Raw genomic sequence first — 16,360 nt, forward strand, 5'->3', positions numbered from 1 at the left:
CAACGTACGGTGCATCTTTTGGAGTTTCATTTGGAAAACATTTTCAAAACCATGTATTGTTTTCCCAAACCATGACGAGATTTATCTTCATGAATCAGGTAGCATCCCCACACACCCCCAAAAAATCTGTTATTGTGACTGGATAAACTGGGCTATAAAAACTGTTGCATGTTTCTGTGAGTAAGTATGGCAAGGCTCCAGTAATAACTCCATCAAAGGCAATCTGAGGTGAAAATGATAACCAAACGGGATGTTTCCTTGACACTTTCTTCTAACTCTCCTCACTTTTACCCTTTTTAATATGACAGTGATTGATATGGACACATGCAACTAAGTGCAAGCACATGCACACACCCGGGGAATACACACACACATACATAGAGACTACACAACATAAGGAGCCCTGTCAGGTATTGAATAGCCGATGCTGCAGAGCAGAGGAAAAGCCTTGGTCATTCATGTGTGATAGTGCTGCTGCAGAACCCCCAGCTGGCCCCCACAGAGCAATGGGAGTACAGGCATGTGCTTGTGTGTGTGAAGCAAAACGAGAGCACAGCTATGTGTGTCAGAGATATAACCATGCGTGTCCATCTGTGTGTGTGTGTGAGAGAGAGAGAGAAAGGGAGAGAGAGAGAAAATACGTGCATGCACATCTGTCAGTTCGAACAAATTCACTCACCTGTGACGTCCTCATTCTGTCTCTGTAAGCCGTCACTGAGAGTGCTCCTCTCATAGGGCATGGCCACACACCCACACACACATACACACCCGCGCACTCACACGCAGAAACAGAGAAAGAGGGAGTCATATCAGCCATGGGCAGGTGTTGAGATCACTGACTTCTGAAGAGGATTTCACCTATGGCTGTTTGAACCTGTGCCATCTATTTTTATGCAATGGTAATGAACGCTCTTCCCTTGCTCTCCTAATGTGTGTATGAGTGTGTAAGTTAGAAAGAAGGGGAAAAGCAGCTTGGAAGAGAAAATAGGGTGGATAGAAAATCACAAAAGTCAGAGGGAGGAAAAGTGAGCTGAATTCGAGGCTCTGATATTTGTCCTTTTCCTTTCGAGTTGTGCAGCTTGTCGGTGACTCGTCGGGTTTTTGCTGGAACATCGCAAACTAAGCTTCATATGACTGACAGTGATGATAAATCTGCAGGACCAAAAACTCCTACACGTGCTACTCTGACAAAGTGAAGTTGCGTTCTTCCATCTAGTTACCATACTGACGCATACTGTGCACAAATTAGCGGCCAGAAAGTAACGTACATGAGTGAAAGACAAGTACTTAACATTTTCAGTTGTACTTATAAATCCACAGCTATGCCGCAGATCGGCCCTAAGAGGCTTTTCTTCAAACTTTAAAGTACTCAAATACAGAAGTGTGTAATGTATTTTAACTTGGATAATATATATTATTTATTATCAGCTTATAAATCCAAAGTTTCCTTTTGCAAAACAATTGACACAGACCAACTATCTCCAACTTTTACAATCAAACCTCCCCCCTTATTTATTTATTTATTTATTTATTTATTTATTTATTTATTTATTTATTTATTTATTTATTTATTTATTTATTCATTTATTATTTTTTTTACCTCAGTCCAACTAAATAAGTCTCGTATAGATCCACAAATGTCATGTGTCATCTCTTTACAATATGTGAGCATTTGTTTATTAGGAGCTGTTGTGGAAAATCCAAAGAGTCACTTGTGGCTCCGGGGCCACAGGATGCAGACCTCTGGTAAAGGTGAGCTAACTCTTGTAAGCATTTCTAGAATACGTTTAATTTTTTTTTTTTTCCAGGTTATATTTTTGAAAATTATGAAACCCAGGCAAACTTGATCTCTTTGAAAATATTTACTGTGGTGCAAACAAGATTGCGTCTTTATCACTCTGTCTTACTGAATTAGAGAATTATAGTAGAATTCATCCTGACCTCAGACTGAACTCTGGGTCCATTTGATTGACTGTCAACACCTTCCTCAGAGACTCATGCCCTGGCAACAGACTCTACTCCACTGCAGATGCAAATCAGTGCAGACCACTTCTCCGCTGGCAAGTGTCCTCATCATGTGTGTTTGTGGTTACTTATCTAGTGCATCTAGTGCAAAATAAAGAATTGTCCAATTTTAGCTATTTTTTCCCCTGTGTATTTCAATGGATAATACATGTGTGTGGTGAATGTCATGCACTGATGGCCTGGGTGGAGCATGCAGCTGCCTCTTGATGCAACAATTATGTCATTATAGAGCTGCTAACCGGCCTGCCTGCAGCACTGTAAAAACACACACATACACACACTCACCGTGACCAAACATGTAAGTATGTAAATGTATGCACGTATGGCACCTGGCGCTCTTCAGACTTATTGCGCTAATTTAAATATTTTAATTGTGCTAAATCTCCTCTTGCACAGGTAGTATTCATGTATGGAATCGGGAAAAAATACATAACTTGAAACTTTTCTCCTTAGGCTTGTTAAAACCTTTTTCAGTCTCATCCTAATTAACTGCTAAGTTATCTTCGCCTGCAGATCTTAGTTCACACTCTTGTGACAGCCCGTTAATGAACAACTGTGGTGTAGTGATGTGAAAACAGAAAGCATGCAGTCATGAGGTCACCCTCAGTCTCTCTGTTGCACACAGACAGAGCATTTTTTATTTTATTTTATTTTTTGCCATTTTGAATTTTACTGCTCATCCCGCTGTTGCTTTGGCATATCAGCGGTGCGTTAGGTGGGAGATGGAAACAGGGGAGATCAATCCATAAGGAATGGCTCTTTCTTGTGTAGGCAGAGAGATGGTGTTAAATTCATTTCTGCTTCTAGTGACATTGGAGCCTGTGGCTTAAGAAAAAAGAAAAATTCTTGGTGTTAAATATCAAGACATTACTGTTGAGTTGAACAGTTTTCTTACTTTGTGTCATAAAACCATCAGTTTACTCATCATTTCATTGCTCCACAGGGAACTTACTGGGTTCCATTTCTAAAATTAATATTGGGAATTTTAGCATGCTCATAGATTCCATGAACCATTTTTATGAAAAGGAAGATATATGCTTTGAGATACTATGCATTGCTATTGAAAAAACAAAAACAAAAATCCAAAAAAGCAAGGTACATGTTGTGAAAATGATTATATTTCAAATCAAGGAAAATTAATTGATATTTAAGTCTATTTTTTTCTAAATTGTAATACAGGCTTGAACCTTAAGTCTGGCTTTTGCATTGAACCTTTTCAATGCAAAGGCTCAATGCATATCAATTTGATGTAACATAAAAAGGCACTGGTGTGAATATGTTTTCAAAGCTGTAGGACGGCAATGAAGTGGAAAATGACAATAAAGCTAAATTGGATTATTATCACTTAAAATGACTCTATTTTTGTAGAGGTTGTAGAGTATACAGTCAATCTGAAACAAAGTAGGTTTTGGTTTTCTGTTGTGCAATTTTATAGCCTATATGGAACGTGCCGAAACTAAGCAAATGTTGCTAAAGATAATCAAATATCTGACATGATACTTTGTTTTGTTGCTTATTTTTGGGAGGTTCCGCTTGGGATTTTTAAATGGCACCTTATTTTATGTAAACAAATACATAAATGCGTTTATTAAAAAAAAATAAATAAAAAAAAGAGAGAGAGAGAGGGTGCGATTGTGTTGCTGAAAACATTGTATCTATCTTCATTCCGTTTTCTTATTACTATTATTATTATTTGCAATTTTTTTTATCAAGTGAAAAAAAATGTCTTTCTTTCAGACGGACGCCTCAGTTTGTTTATTTTTATTTTATTTATTTTTTTTCCACAGGCGCGTACGGCTATACGTCACCGCGCTTTTGCACGGTTTCACGTGACGTCATCACGCATCATTTCTAAACAATGCTCAGGAAAAAGCCACGTTGACGATACAGACTGAAGAGTAGCGGTCAGTTTTGAGGCGGAATAAAGCAAAGGCTCGCTGTGTTCGGACGGCTCGGTTCCTGCCGGCAGCAGACCGCGGATCAGAGCAGGCATGTCGTCGCCCCCCAAGGAGAAGGTGGAAACCAAAGGCGGACATCTCCCTGCAGGTATAAACTTCCCTGTCTGGTTTGGCTGCTTTTTTTTTTAATTATTATTATTATTATTATTTTTTAAATGCTTCCCATAGACCCGAGGGCCCGTGTTTCTGCAGAGCCTTCAACCAAGGAATCGCGTGATTCTGGATATTACTCATGCAGTCCGTTGTGCTGGCAGATTCCTGCTCTTCACACGTTCAGATTGCGCGCTGTAATGATCTGCCATATTCCTCTTGTTTTGCTCATTTCCCCCACTTCCTGATTGGCCTAACATCTTGCAGGATAACCCGGAGTGGAGCCACCGCAATGAGCAATCACTGCGAAACGTTGCAAATCTTTAGATTGCGCGGCTGAGATGATGTGGATGGCTGCGAAAAAAAAAAAAACACCCAAAACGATTAAAGCATACGTGGACAAGAGCAGTGTGGCAGTGGGCCACAGCAGCTGCTGCAGCGCTGACCGATATCACAGTAAGATAAAGATTGGCCCACGAACCCGACCTGTTATCAGTACGTGCCCCATAAGGAAAATCCAGGTCATGGTGTCTGTTATCCACAAACACGGAGGTATTTTAATGTGTTTCAGTTTACAAAAGGAAGACTAATAGTTAAGTTAAAGGGCGAGGTCAAGCTGGTGTTAGATCGTCCCAAATTCTTAGGTTGCACATTTAAATGTAGACACATCAGGGAACTTTTCTGAAGTTGTATTTGATGATAAATTATTTAATCTAAAAGATGATGATACCAGTATCATAGGGTTAAGACACTTACAGAGTTTTAAAAGAATACAAGTAGTGAAATGTATGACACTGCAGCTAAAATCTGTGAGAAGTTGGGAAAATTAACACGTCATAAAAAGGAGCTATACAATATTAAATAAATGATCTGTTAATATTAGATAATTAACAGTGTAATAGTCCCTTTATTCAGGGAAAGGATCACGCTCCTCACCATAGAATATTTTGAAAAAAATATTTCCAATTTATAAATCTAGACCTTGGATATCAAATTGTTTTTTTTTTTTTTTTTTTTTTTTTTTTAAAAAAAGCCTTGAAATTATAAACCATATCTTTGACCTTGAAAATATTATGTTTCGGGTGTTTTTTGAAGTAAACCTTAAACATGAATTAAAAGAAAACACACAGTGAAAGAATTTCCAGTGTTGATGTTATTGGAAGCTCTCGAAACTAAAGCGTACAGAAGTTTGTTTTGCTTTCACTTACCAGTTACAGTTACGCCAGTGACTGGTAATCACGAGTTAAGCAACAGAGACACAACTGGCAGTTAAAGAATTACCAACAGCAACAAACTTACTGTATAGTTAAAGTAAAAAAAAAAAATGAAGTTTTTGCTAAATTTCAAGACATAGTTCAGGTGATAGACTTAAAATGTAGACTTTTAGCCCAGTGAAGATCATAAAAATACACAGTTGTGGTTTAAGAGACTTGTACAGCAAATGAAAGCACATGTGGACAGCAACCCTGAGACACTCATCTAAATTATATGCTTTGACCATGATTTATTTGGATATCAATGCAAGATGCAAAGTTATGCATAAGTCAGCGTCAGTGTCTGCTTGATAAAACAAGCAGATTGTTTCATCACCTGGCGTTGGTGTGTGTGGTTCATGCACACTGGATTGTACTCAGAATCTTCAGTTTTGATAAACCTGTCAGTCGTGACGCATTCAGCGTTATTCTGTATCAGACTCCTCCTTGTCGTGGTGAAGTGTCGGGGTAATTTTTGCATGTGTGTGTTGCAGTTAAAGCAGGGGGAATGAGGATAGTGCAGAAACATCAGCCAACTCCTGCACCAGAGCCGCCTCAGAAAGAAGACGAGGAGGAGTACGTCAGCAGCAGGCAAGGCAGCTTTTGCTTCCTACACATACATTTTGACAGAACGTGAACATTATAACCCACAGAACAAATTTCTTAGTGATTATGCAACAAAAACCAAAGACACCAGTGGTTGGCTTGGTGTCATTCAAAGGTACCAACACTAACTTAAAACATTAATCATTGTTAAAAATAAAATGTAAGTACAGCAAAGCTGTAGTATCTATTTAGCTACAGTTATGTATGCTGAAGAAAAATGTAGTCTGTGTTTAATGTTTATATTAAATAGTGACACTCAAAGAGCAAAAAAAAAAAAAGATTAACATAAACAATTTAGTTTGCTCACTATGACCAGGACTTTTGGAGATGAAGTGAATGTTCAAGTAAAAGGAATAGGAGTGTAATCAACATCCATGAGGACTGGAACTGGAATGGACTGAGATCTATATTTTTTTCCTCTGATTACTGTAAGAGCCACATATTCTCAACATTAGAAACAATTCATTTTAGAATTTAGTGGTTCTTTTCTAACTAAAAAAAAAACAAAACACGCAACTTAATTCATGCTTTTTTTCTTTCGTCATAGAGTAAGGTTTTCAGCTTTCTCCGGTAGAAATCCTTAAAATGACTTTTATCTTGACCAATGGGAATGGAAAATACACACAAGAATGAACAAAAGTCCACAGAGATGTGAAAGAAAACAGCAAAACCAGGACATACAGAGTACTCTATGTAGTGCAACTATGAAGTAATGTATATATGTTCACAATTCCCTTCTTATGAGATGCTAGTGAATGTATAACAGATTGCGTAGATGTTCAAGCAAGGCGTAAATGTGGTGGTTTGTAGGTTGGTAATCAAACACAGGGCCTATAATTGCTACCAAGCAATTTAGCAGCTTTCTCTTTTCTATAAGCTGGGCTGTACGCATTTCGCTCCAGAACTCTTTTTTTTTTTTTTCCCCTCTTGCTTGCTAATTTAGTAAACAACATGATTACGGCATAATTACTGCATTAACACGAGCAGCCTTTTCAGCAGGGACTTTTGTTTGCCGTAACAGGCCTTGATTTCACGCGGAGTCCTTTACGGAGCATCGTTCCACTCCCGTGCCTGCAAAGTTCGGCTTTTGTTGCCTTAAAATGTTTTTTTTTTTTTTTTTTTTTTTTTTCTTTTGTTGGCTGGTCACAGCTTTCTGTTTGGTAGGTGTGGCTGCATGCTGCTTCTGATCTTCTCCAAAAAAAAAAAAAAAAGAAAACTCCTCCTATCTGAGCTTACTCAATATTCATGGGGTCCTGTAAGCTATGTGCATATCGGCACAGGTGCTGCGTTCGCACAACGTGCTTGTATGTGTGTGTACGTTAATGAGTGGTGATAAATGGCAAGTGACAAGAACTACACAGCAGAGAGCAGGGTTCAAGAACATTGCCAACTGTTGTGAAATTTTCTGAGGCTGATCTTCACAGAAGCAGCTTTGCCGACCACTCCCCTGCCTGTTCTTAATCCACTCTGTGGTTTGAGTGTTTTTTTTTTTTTTTTCTGTCAATTACAGCAAGCGTGTCAGACAGGGTTGTCATTGCCAGTCATTAACTTACTTTTGTCTCAGTTTTATGTGTAGGAAGAAAAGTGGCAAAAAATAGACATCAGTAAAAGAGTGTTTCTATCTAGCCACTCTTTCGTAGTGGCTAGGTAGAGAAAGAAAGGAAAAGCAAACTTGAACGCTTGGTTTCTTTTTTTTTTAACCGCCTGGTAGAGAAGAGGTTGCATTGTAAAAATGTCAGAAGGACCTTAGTCAGATCAGGGTGTGGCAGCTTTTCCATTCCTATAAATACATACTTCCTTATTTTGAGATGCTTATTCAGAGGGCAAGGACTTATGCCAAGTGTATTAAAAATGTGAGGCTACCATATGTTGCTGTTTTTCAGTTTTAAATTTGCCCTGAACTTCAGATCTTTGGCTAAAAATAGTTTTACTATGATTTTTATGTTATCAACTGTTAGTGTTCTTACTGTAATACGGTTAGTGAACTTAATCATTTTGCTTAGGGGGGGGAAACTTTCTGTGTTCATTCTCACTTTATTGAATCAGGCTTAAAAACAAAATCAGGTAGGAAATATAGATAGATAAAGATAGATACATTTTTTGCACTTAAAAACCACCAATATCACGGTCATATTTATTACCACACTTTGTAAAGATGTGGAAAATGCCTTCAGTTCAATTCATCTTAGATTGAATATTGAGTTTTTCGGTTCATAATATATCAAACTGCTGTTGTCATCACAGAATCAAAAGAGGTCATCGTTCCTGGAGCTCTGTAAACAAATTAAACATGTAGTAGATGATAAGCCCCTCTCGACTCATCTTTTTGCCTGATAAACTCTTCTTGATTTTTCAGCCTTTAAACTTACCTGTAATATGTTTATCTTTTTTACCTGAAAATTACCTGCCAGCATGTTCCCAGAACGTTGGTTAAGTAACACCAAGCTGCCAGAGTCATAGTCAGGGGAACCCCTGCTGTAACCAATCTAACCGACATGGATGGACAGGCCTCAGAGGCAGGGAGGGATGAGGGATTATGGTAGGGAGGAGGATTATTATTATGGCACTGGGAGTGTCGTGAAAATATTGTAGATATAAATGTGGCAGGTAAGTAATGGATGGGATGGGCTGAAGAGGGGGGAAACGCACACAGGAGACCCAGGAGAGAGATCCTGCTCAGAGACTGTCGGATGAATTTGCCTCTCAAACACACCAGCAGTAAATCTGGTGCACAGTCAGGCAAAGTCTTCATTTTCCTGTAAAATATTGCCACTCGATTGGTGAGGAAATGCAAGAGCTAATCAGGGTTTTTTTTTTTTTTTTGTCCACTCTTTGTGGAAACGCCTATTCAGGTGTTTCTGAATAGGCCCAAAAAAATTAATCGTGATTAAACGATTGTCAGTGTGATTGTCAACTAATTTAGCAATCAATTAATCGTTAACTGGACTACACTTTCTCAAAAAATTGCCATTTGGTGGGGGAAAAAAATAGCATTTAAGATAAAAACACCATCATTGTCTGTAAATATATTTTTGCCAAAACTCTTTAAGTGACAGTTTTAGCTCTCTGTTCACATTCACTGAAGGGATTTTGATATTGCATTTTAGGGAATAAATTGTTTATTATAAAATAAATTATTTATTTACATCTTTTAATGTATTTCTGATATTGTATAAAAAATAGGCTTAAGTTGTTAAATTAAGTCTGTGGAGTGTGCAGTTTTTTTCTTCTGATAAATTGATTAATCACCAGAATAACATATTAATCAATTTCTAAAACGATTGTTGGTTGCAGCCCTTCTTGTGAACTTGCATGCAGCAGCTATGATAAAATGTGCAGTTAGCTGACAGCTCATGGCAGAAAAAAAAAAAAAAAAAAAAGTTGCACGGAGAAAAAGAAGAAAAGATGGAAGGAGGACAAGCAACAGGCATCTGTTTCCAGGGCAACCACCACCTCGCCCACGGCAACAAACTTCCCGCTCTGCTGAAGCAGGGAGAGATGGGGGTGGTGGGGTGGTTGAAGCTGGGGTTTTTAATGCTAGCAGCAGAGAAGGAGAGAAATACCCAACAATAAACTCATGCTCATTTTACCCTTTGTCTTGTTGGTTTAGATTTGCTTTTGTTTTCTTCCCCCCCCCCCTCTCTCTTTTGTTGTAAACTCTTCCTCATCGACTGTGACAGTGCAACTCCCTTAATGGATGCAGCATGGCTCTCTGCTGCCCCCTGCAGCCTCGTGCCGCTTCAGAAATACGGCCACGTCTTGCTGGGATCACAAAACCAAAACCGCAGCAGATTGTGGTCTCTAACTTTCAATGCCTGTCTTCTCCTTCCCTCAACTTTTGTTTTATCGCATCGACTCAGAGAGTCAATGAAAAACATCTGAAGATTTATGGAAGGTATCAAATGTGGTTGAAGACACCCACTGCCACTCAAGTTTGCGTGCAGTATTTCTGGGATATATATTGCAATTAAAATAGTCTTCTTCTTGATTAGTAAGTTAACATACTGTGCGTGTGGATTATTTTTTCACTCAGCTGTCACATTCGTACTGTGAGCATATTCCTTTTGCCTGCCTGCAGTTTAGCTGACACATTCCTTCGCGTAAACAAATAGAGTAAATCGCCAAATATGCACTTATTTTTCTGACAGCACCTGATGTTTTCCCCTTAGCTTTAAATGTTTCAGACTCTTAAATTTCATGTTTTCCACACTGACGCCTCATGGAGTTTTTTGCATGGAGAAGGGGACATTTGTGCTGTTTAAATGCCATGCTTCAGTTAATTGAATTACTAATAAAGAGACACTCAGCTTCACATTTTTGACAAGTGCCAAGCCAGTGCAAGATTTGTGAAATTCCAACCAGGAGGTAAATATTCTCATTCATACGAGTAGCAAGAGACTTTTTTTCTTTTAATATCAGGACATTAATTGCAGAGATCTATGTTAGACCGATGTGACAGAAACACTTCTTAGTCGTACAGGAAATCCAGAGTGATTAAAAACGAGTTGAGTCCATTTCTCCAAGTAAACAGTAGATCCTTTCAAAGGTGCAGCAGTTCTGTAACTTTTCATCTTTTAGGTTGTTGAAAGGCGAAAGAGAAAACATTTCAGTTGAACTTGTTTGCTGTTGTACTTGGTGTCTTTGAGGCGAGTTTGAAGGTGGCTAAGTGTACCCCCGCCGCCGTAAAATTAGACTGCACTCGTTTGTCACACCAAGGTCGATACTCACTTCAGGTTCCGCCTTCCTCCTCCTCATCTTTTTCTCGGCCTCCATCCTTTTCCCCCCTCGGTGTGTGAGCGACTACTCGCTCCCCTCTCTCCTTCAGCCTGTTCCATCTTCTCTAACAGTCAGTTATTATAAAAGCATTTGGCTCCCTGTTCTCACTGCCAGCTTCCTTTTCCCCCGTTTCTGCTCCAACCTGCATTTGCTCCCCTTGTCCTTTCTTTCCGCCCCTGAATGCTCGCCTTTTATCCCCCACCTTCCACCTCTTCCAGTCTTTCATCGCCCTCCTCCTCATAGCTCTCCGTTTCTCTGGTAGCGTCGCTTTTCCTGCTGCTTCTCCTCTCCTGCTCTCCATCTGCAGCCTGTGAAAACCAGCGTTTGGCCAAAATGAATGGGGGCTATTTAAGCTGCTGGCAGGTCCATCCGCTGTGTGACTGCATGTGTGTGTGTGTGTGTGTATGTATGTGTGTTTTTGCTGCCAGAGTGTATAAAACTGCAGGTGTTTTGACAGCTCGGGATGTCCGTATTTTGGCATAGCGTCACAGTGGGGTTTTCTGCAACTAGCTGGTGGACGCGCTTGTGTTTGGATTAGTTTTACCTGTAACTGTCAGACTTTCTCATATTTACTTATTCCAAAAGCATTTTTCTTAATGAAGCTCTCTTTGTTTTTTGTTTTTTTTCTTTTTAGCCCTCCGAAGGCCCCGGTGATCGTTTCCGGAGTGGTCACAAAGGTAAGACTTTGTATTTAAAAACAGAAAGCTGTCCTTCTATCCATTTGTCCATCCATTCTCATCTCAGTTTAAATTGGTTCTATTGATGGAACCAAAACAATTCAAGGAGTTTGTAGACTTTCACTGTACTTATTTTCATTTTATTATTATTATTTTTTTAAGATGGTGCTTTGAATTAGTTCAGTACTGCTCTTCCCCTATATGCTGCTATACACTGTTGCATTCATGGTCATTCTTTTTTTTTTTTTTTTTTTTTTTTTTAATGAATGGATTCAGAATCTCGTCATGAATCGTATTTTTAATCAACGTTATCAAATATGAATCTAATATTCTCATTATAGCTGTCTCACCAGGAGCAGTGTCTTGTTCTTATTGGTGTTTGCGCAATATAAGATGCAATATTGTCTGGAGAAAAACCAAAGGGAAATAAAATGAATGAAATCCACTCTGACCACCAGTAGATTTTAAAATAGGCTTCATTCACCTGGTCATTTTATTGTGGGAGAGGAGCAGTAGAGTTACCCAGAAAAGCTCAAAGGTTTTCAGAATCGGTATCAAGAAAAAGTCAGGGATTTAAGGGGAAGCATAGATATTATCATATCGGGGAAAGAGTGTGATCACATGAAGATGCGATAGGGTCACTGATCTTCTTGCTGCGTAAAACATAAATTTACTTTGCTGCAACAAGGTTTTTCTTTTGTAAATGTTAAACGTTACTGTGTTCCTCATACCACATATATCTCTGTGTCTGCCGCCTTTGTTTTTTTTTATTGTTTTGTTTCTCTTCAACAGTTGCTCTGTTTCTTTATTTCCTTTTGTGTTGGAGTGTCCTTGACACCCAGGATGGCTCCATTCCCCGCCTTTCCACGTGCCTCTGTCAGACCAGGCAGATTGTTTGCGGAAGATTGCGGTGATATCAGAATGTGGCAGGCATCCCATTTATCCCTCAATCCTCCTCGAGCCTTCCGATTCTCCCCTATCGCTGCCATCAAACCTGCTGGCTAGCCGTGCACAAAGCCCCAGGAAAGCCTTTTAAGGGCTAAGTGAAACACTTCAGTTTGAAAAAGTCCACCGCTATGTCTGTGTGTGGGGAGTTTTTTTCCGATATGTTTATAAAATGTTATTCTGCCACCTTCTTTCACAGTTTCTTATATAGAGCCTTGATTTTATGTTGAAGGATTTGTACTTAGCTAATTTGTGCATTTAATTAGTTTCATCCCCACCTACATCCGTGCATCAGCTGGAAAAAGAGTTGAAAGAAAGCTTTGAGAATCAGATGAAAGAAGGAGGACCATTGGAGGTCAATTCAATCTCCGTCTTTCGCTGTTAGCGGCGGGCTTACCTTTAAATGAAGAATACACACTTACACAGTAACACACACTCTACTACGCTGCCACACTCGTAGTGCAAACTCAACACTTGCATATGAAAGGACAAACATATCTCCGGCAAAGGCTCGGAGAGAAGTTGCATAAATTTGATTAAAATAATAATGAAATTTCAATAGTGATAAAGTAAGTTTTAAAGAAGAACTTAGGAAGGAGAATTAAAAATCTCTTGAGAGATAAAAAAATTAAAAAAAAAACTTGAAAAAAAATAAATGAATTGAGGATTTTTGTCATGACTGTATTAAAATGCTGATTAAAATTCTGTGAACAATCACATCCCTGCTTTGTGATTACTTCGGCCATGCGCCAAAGTAATACATAAGATGTAGTTGCTGTGCAGATCGGTTATTTTCCTCATACTCTTTGCTCACTTTAGGGAGTTCCTCAGTGTTATGTGTGTTTTAGGGGAGAGCTTTAAAAGTGGGTCAAACAATACACCCACTGTCTGATGGCAAACACACCTCTAAATAAGTGCTTATGTTGACACACAGAGGATGTTTAACAAAGCACTCTCTCAAGAGCACTCAGCGTTCCCGTAGAGGATGTTTTGTCTAATAGTACAATATCACGTACATTGACAGTCTTGCACAGCGCAGTTTTTTTTTTTTGGTTATTGCCAGTACTAGCCAGTAACCGTTCTCCACTGCCAAACGTAGAAATAAAGTGCTTATGGGTTTAGTTTGAGCCCTTTGGAGCCATTAAAACAGAGTCCAAATTACTGAACCCAGCTCTCATACAAGTTTTATATGCAAGTGTCCTGCAGAGAGTTTACTCATTCTGTCTGCATCTACAGACAGGGAAAAGTGAAGTGAGGCAGGAGGGGTGACCCTTTCCTGTTATTGGAAGGAGTTAGTGGTAGCGGTGGGCAGATAGTTAAAAAATATGTATATCTTCACCAATCATGCTTCATGATTGGTGAAGCATGAGTAGGATCCATGCTTCATCAATCAGACTCCATTATTTCATGTGATAAAACTGATAAACTCTAAATCAGGGTGGGGAATGTTCTGTGGTTTTTGCTCTGCTCTTGCCATTAAAGACATTGATGGAGCCACAGACAAAGCCATTACACATTTTCTCATAGAGAGATGTATCTTCTACTCCGGAAGAGAATAAGAGCGTTAAATCTTGAGCTGGAATAAAATGTTGTTTGTTCCCATTTTAAAATGTTATATATATATTTTTTTTCATTCAGATTCTATGCACCACAAATCTGGAACAAACTTCTGGAAAGCTGCTAAGGCAGTTAAAAGGCTAAAAATCCACTGATGTCTATCTGATGTATATTTGCTTGATCATTTTGATGATGGCATTTGATTAAATGTATTGTCTACTGCTTGTTTCATAGTCTGTTACTGGATGGTTGTTTTCATGGTGAGGAGCTCTTCGAACTGCCTCGTTCCTGAAATGTGCTGTGCAAATAAACTCGACTTCTTTAGTGTTGGTTGCATCCCTGACTGACCGTGTTGTTTCCAGGGCGATAAAGACTTCACGCCCGCAGCCGCTCAGGTGGCCCACCAGAAGCCCCAGCCTGGCGTCCCCAAGCTGCCCCCCGTCCAGCACATCAACCAGCACATCCACCAGCCCCGCAAGTGAGTGGGACCAGCAGGCTCCAGCCGCTCTGCTTTTACTCCACCAGCCAGCCTTCCCAATGGAACACGTAGGATGAAGATGGTTCCCAACCAGGGCACAGACCTCTGCTAAATAATACCAGTAATTTTTTTTCTTTTTTTTTTTGCTTTTGCTTTACATGTTCGAGAAATGTTTCAGCAGCTGATTGCCACATGTCAGTGCAAATATCGTAGAAGTCCTGCTTGTGCCCTGCTGCGTCGGTGCTGCACTACTGTTTCTGCACTTTCATGACCTGACCTCTCCTTCGCAGGGATTGTTCAATCGCTCATCAGTCTTAACTTGAAATAAACTGAGCTCTTCTAGCAGCAGGGGAGAAAAACGAAGTGATCATGGGTTTCGCTCTCTTCGAGCTGAAACAGCCAGTCACAACCGAGCAAACCCAACGACCTCGGCGGAGCCTCAGCTCCAAGATTTCCTTCAGTAAACCATATAGACCAAACAAATTAATGCAACATGTCATGTTGTCACAGTTTAACTGCAGAACCAGCCAGTGAATCGAAGACAAACAGAGAAAGTCGAACTAATTACTGTATAATAGACAGTATTAACCTATCAGAGCATTATGTTTGTTCCTGTGTGCTATTTTAATGCAAGAAATCATAGAAAATGGTTTACTAGATCGCAAAATTGACCAAGAACTTATAATCAACTTTGATGCTATAAGCCGCTTCTTTGTTAAAAACAAAAAGACAAGAAAAAAAACATAATATATATGATGTCTTACAATTTGTAGCCTTTGGACCATTACAATGCCCAGTACGTTTATTGCCATTTAATTATTTCTTACTATTCCTATACAAGCGAGTTTCAATGCTTCACTACGGTCTGTGTTAAATAATGTCTATTTAATCCATGGTAGAGTGGAAACGATGCCAAAGAAAAGTCAAAAAACCTGAAGAAAACTTTAGCTTTTGGGAAACAACTGAAGGATGCTTAGTTTTTGGTCTTAACATCAAATAAGCCGTTTATTGAGTACAGAGATGAACTATCAGGTTACGGTATTAATGCGCTAACACTAGGATAATTACACAACATTCCATGCATCAGTTTGCTAATAGAATAACACATTTGTTTGGGCTGCAGCATAAGGATTTACTTGCATATCAGCAGCAGAAACCCCATAATTCATATTTAAAAAAATAAAACCAGATCACTGCATTTGTTTTTGTTTTTTTAATTACTCATCTTTTACAATTAGTCATTTGGTGCAACACTAATGTTTAGGTCTTCAGGAGAAAAAGTATATTATCATGAAGAAATCATTATCTGTGTTCATGTAATTAAGTTGAAACGGTTTCAGTTTTGTTCTGTGCTTCTTTTTTTCTTATTTTTAAGTGAATCACTTTAAATGTTAAAATCTTGAGTCATTGAAGTGGACTTGGGTGTCAGGTGTGGTTGTCGTAGTAAATAAAGGTTTGGAATATCTTGAAACCTTCTTCAGCTGATTTTTATTCATCTGCGACATGTTGAAAACTTTTCACGATTCAGGCCACGGACGTTTAGCACATTACAAAATTCCCAGTTGGATAAAGTTGTGGCATTTGGTCTCGAGGAAAACCGCTACCTCGTCCGACTTGATGCATCATCTCAAGTTTCTCACCAGGAGCATCAGGGCGTCCTGTGGTGAATTAGCACTCTGCACCGGGGGATAAGGGCTCAGGTGGCACTGTGAAATGAAATAGAATCATCTCTCCTGGAGCTGTTTTCCCCTCCACACACACGCACACACAAACACACACACGCACACACACATAAAGTGTGCACCAGGTGTTGGTGCATGTAATCCATCTTTACACAAGCATCTGCAAGCAGGTGTTCTGTCAGCTTATGTTAGGCCAATAAAGCAGTCAGTGCAGCCTCGATCTGCACACTGAAACTCCCCAATAAAGCAGACCCAATCTCCTTGACTGTCTCGTCCTCTGCCAGACCTTATTACACTGACTGGGAGAAAAGAG

The 16,360-nt window shown here is 39.3% G+C and overlaps 1 protein-coding gene across 1 annotated transcript; it reads left to right on the forward strand.

Annotated features, from left to right (window-relative positions):
* The first annotated feature begins 3,861 nt into the window (after window positions 1–3,861).
* On the forward strand, window positions 3,862–15,836 carry dap (death-associated protein). The gene is made up of 4 exons (XM_055037763.1): window positions 3,862–4,071; window positions 5,821–5,917; window positions 11,343–11,385; window positions 14,250–15,836. Exons 1-4 carry the CDS (start codon window positions 4,017–4,019, stop codon window positions 14,367–14,369), a joined length of 315 nt encoding a protein of 104 aa, XP_054893738.1. The 5' UTR covers window positions 3,862–4,016; the 3' UTR covers window positions 14,370–15,836.
* The last annotated feature ends 524 nt before the right edge of the window (window positions 15,837–16,360 follow it).

Source organism: Poeciliopsis prolifica, unplaced genomic scaffold (genome assembly GCF_027474105.1).
Source record: "Poeciliopsis prolifica strain line A6 unplaced genomic scaffold, Auburn_PproV2 SCAFFOLD012, whole genome shotgun sequence".
Taxonomy (NCBI): Eukaryota; Metazoa; Chordata; class Actinopteri; order Cyprinodontiformes; family Poeciliidae; genus Poeciliopsis; species Poeciliopsis prolifica.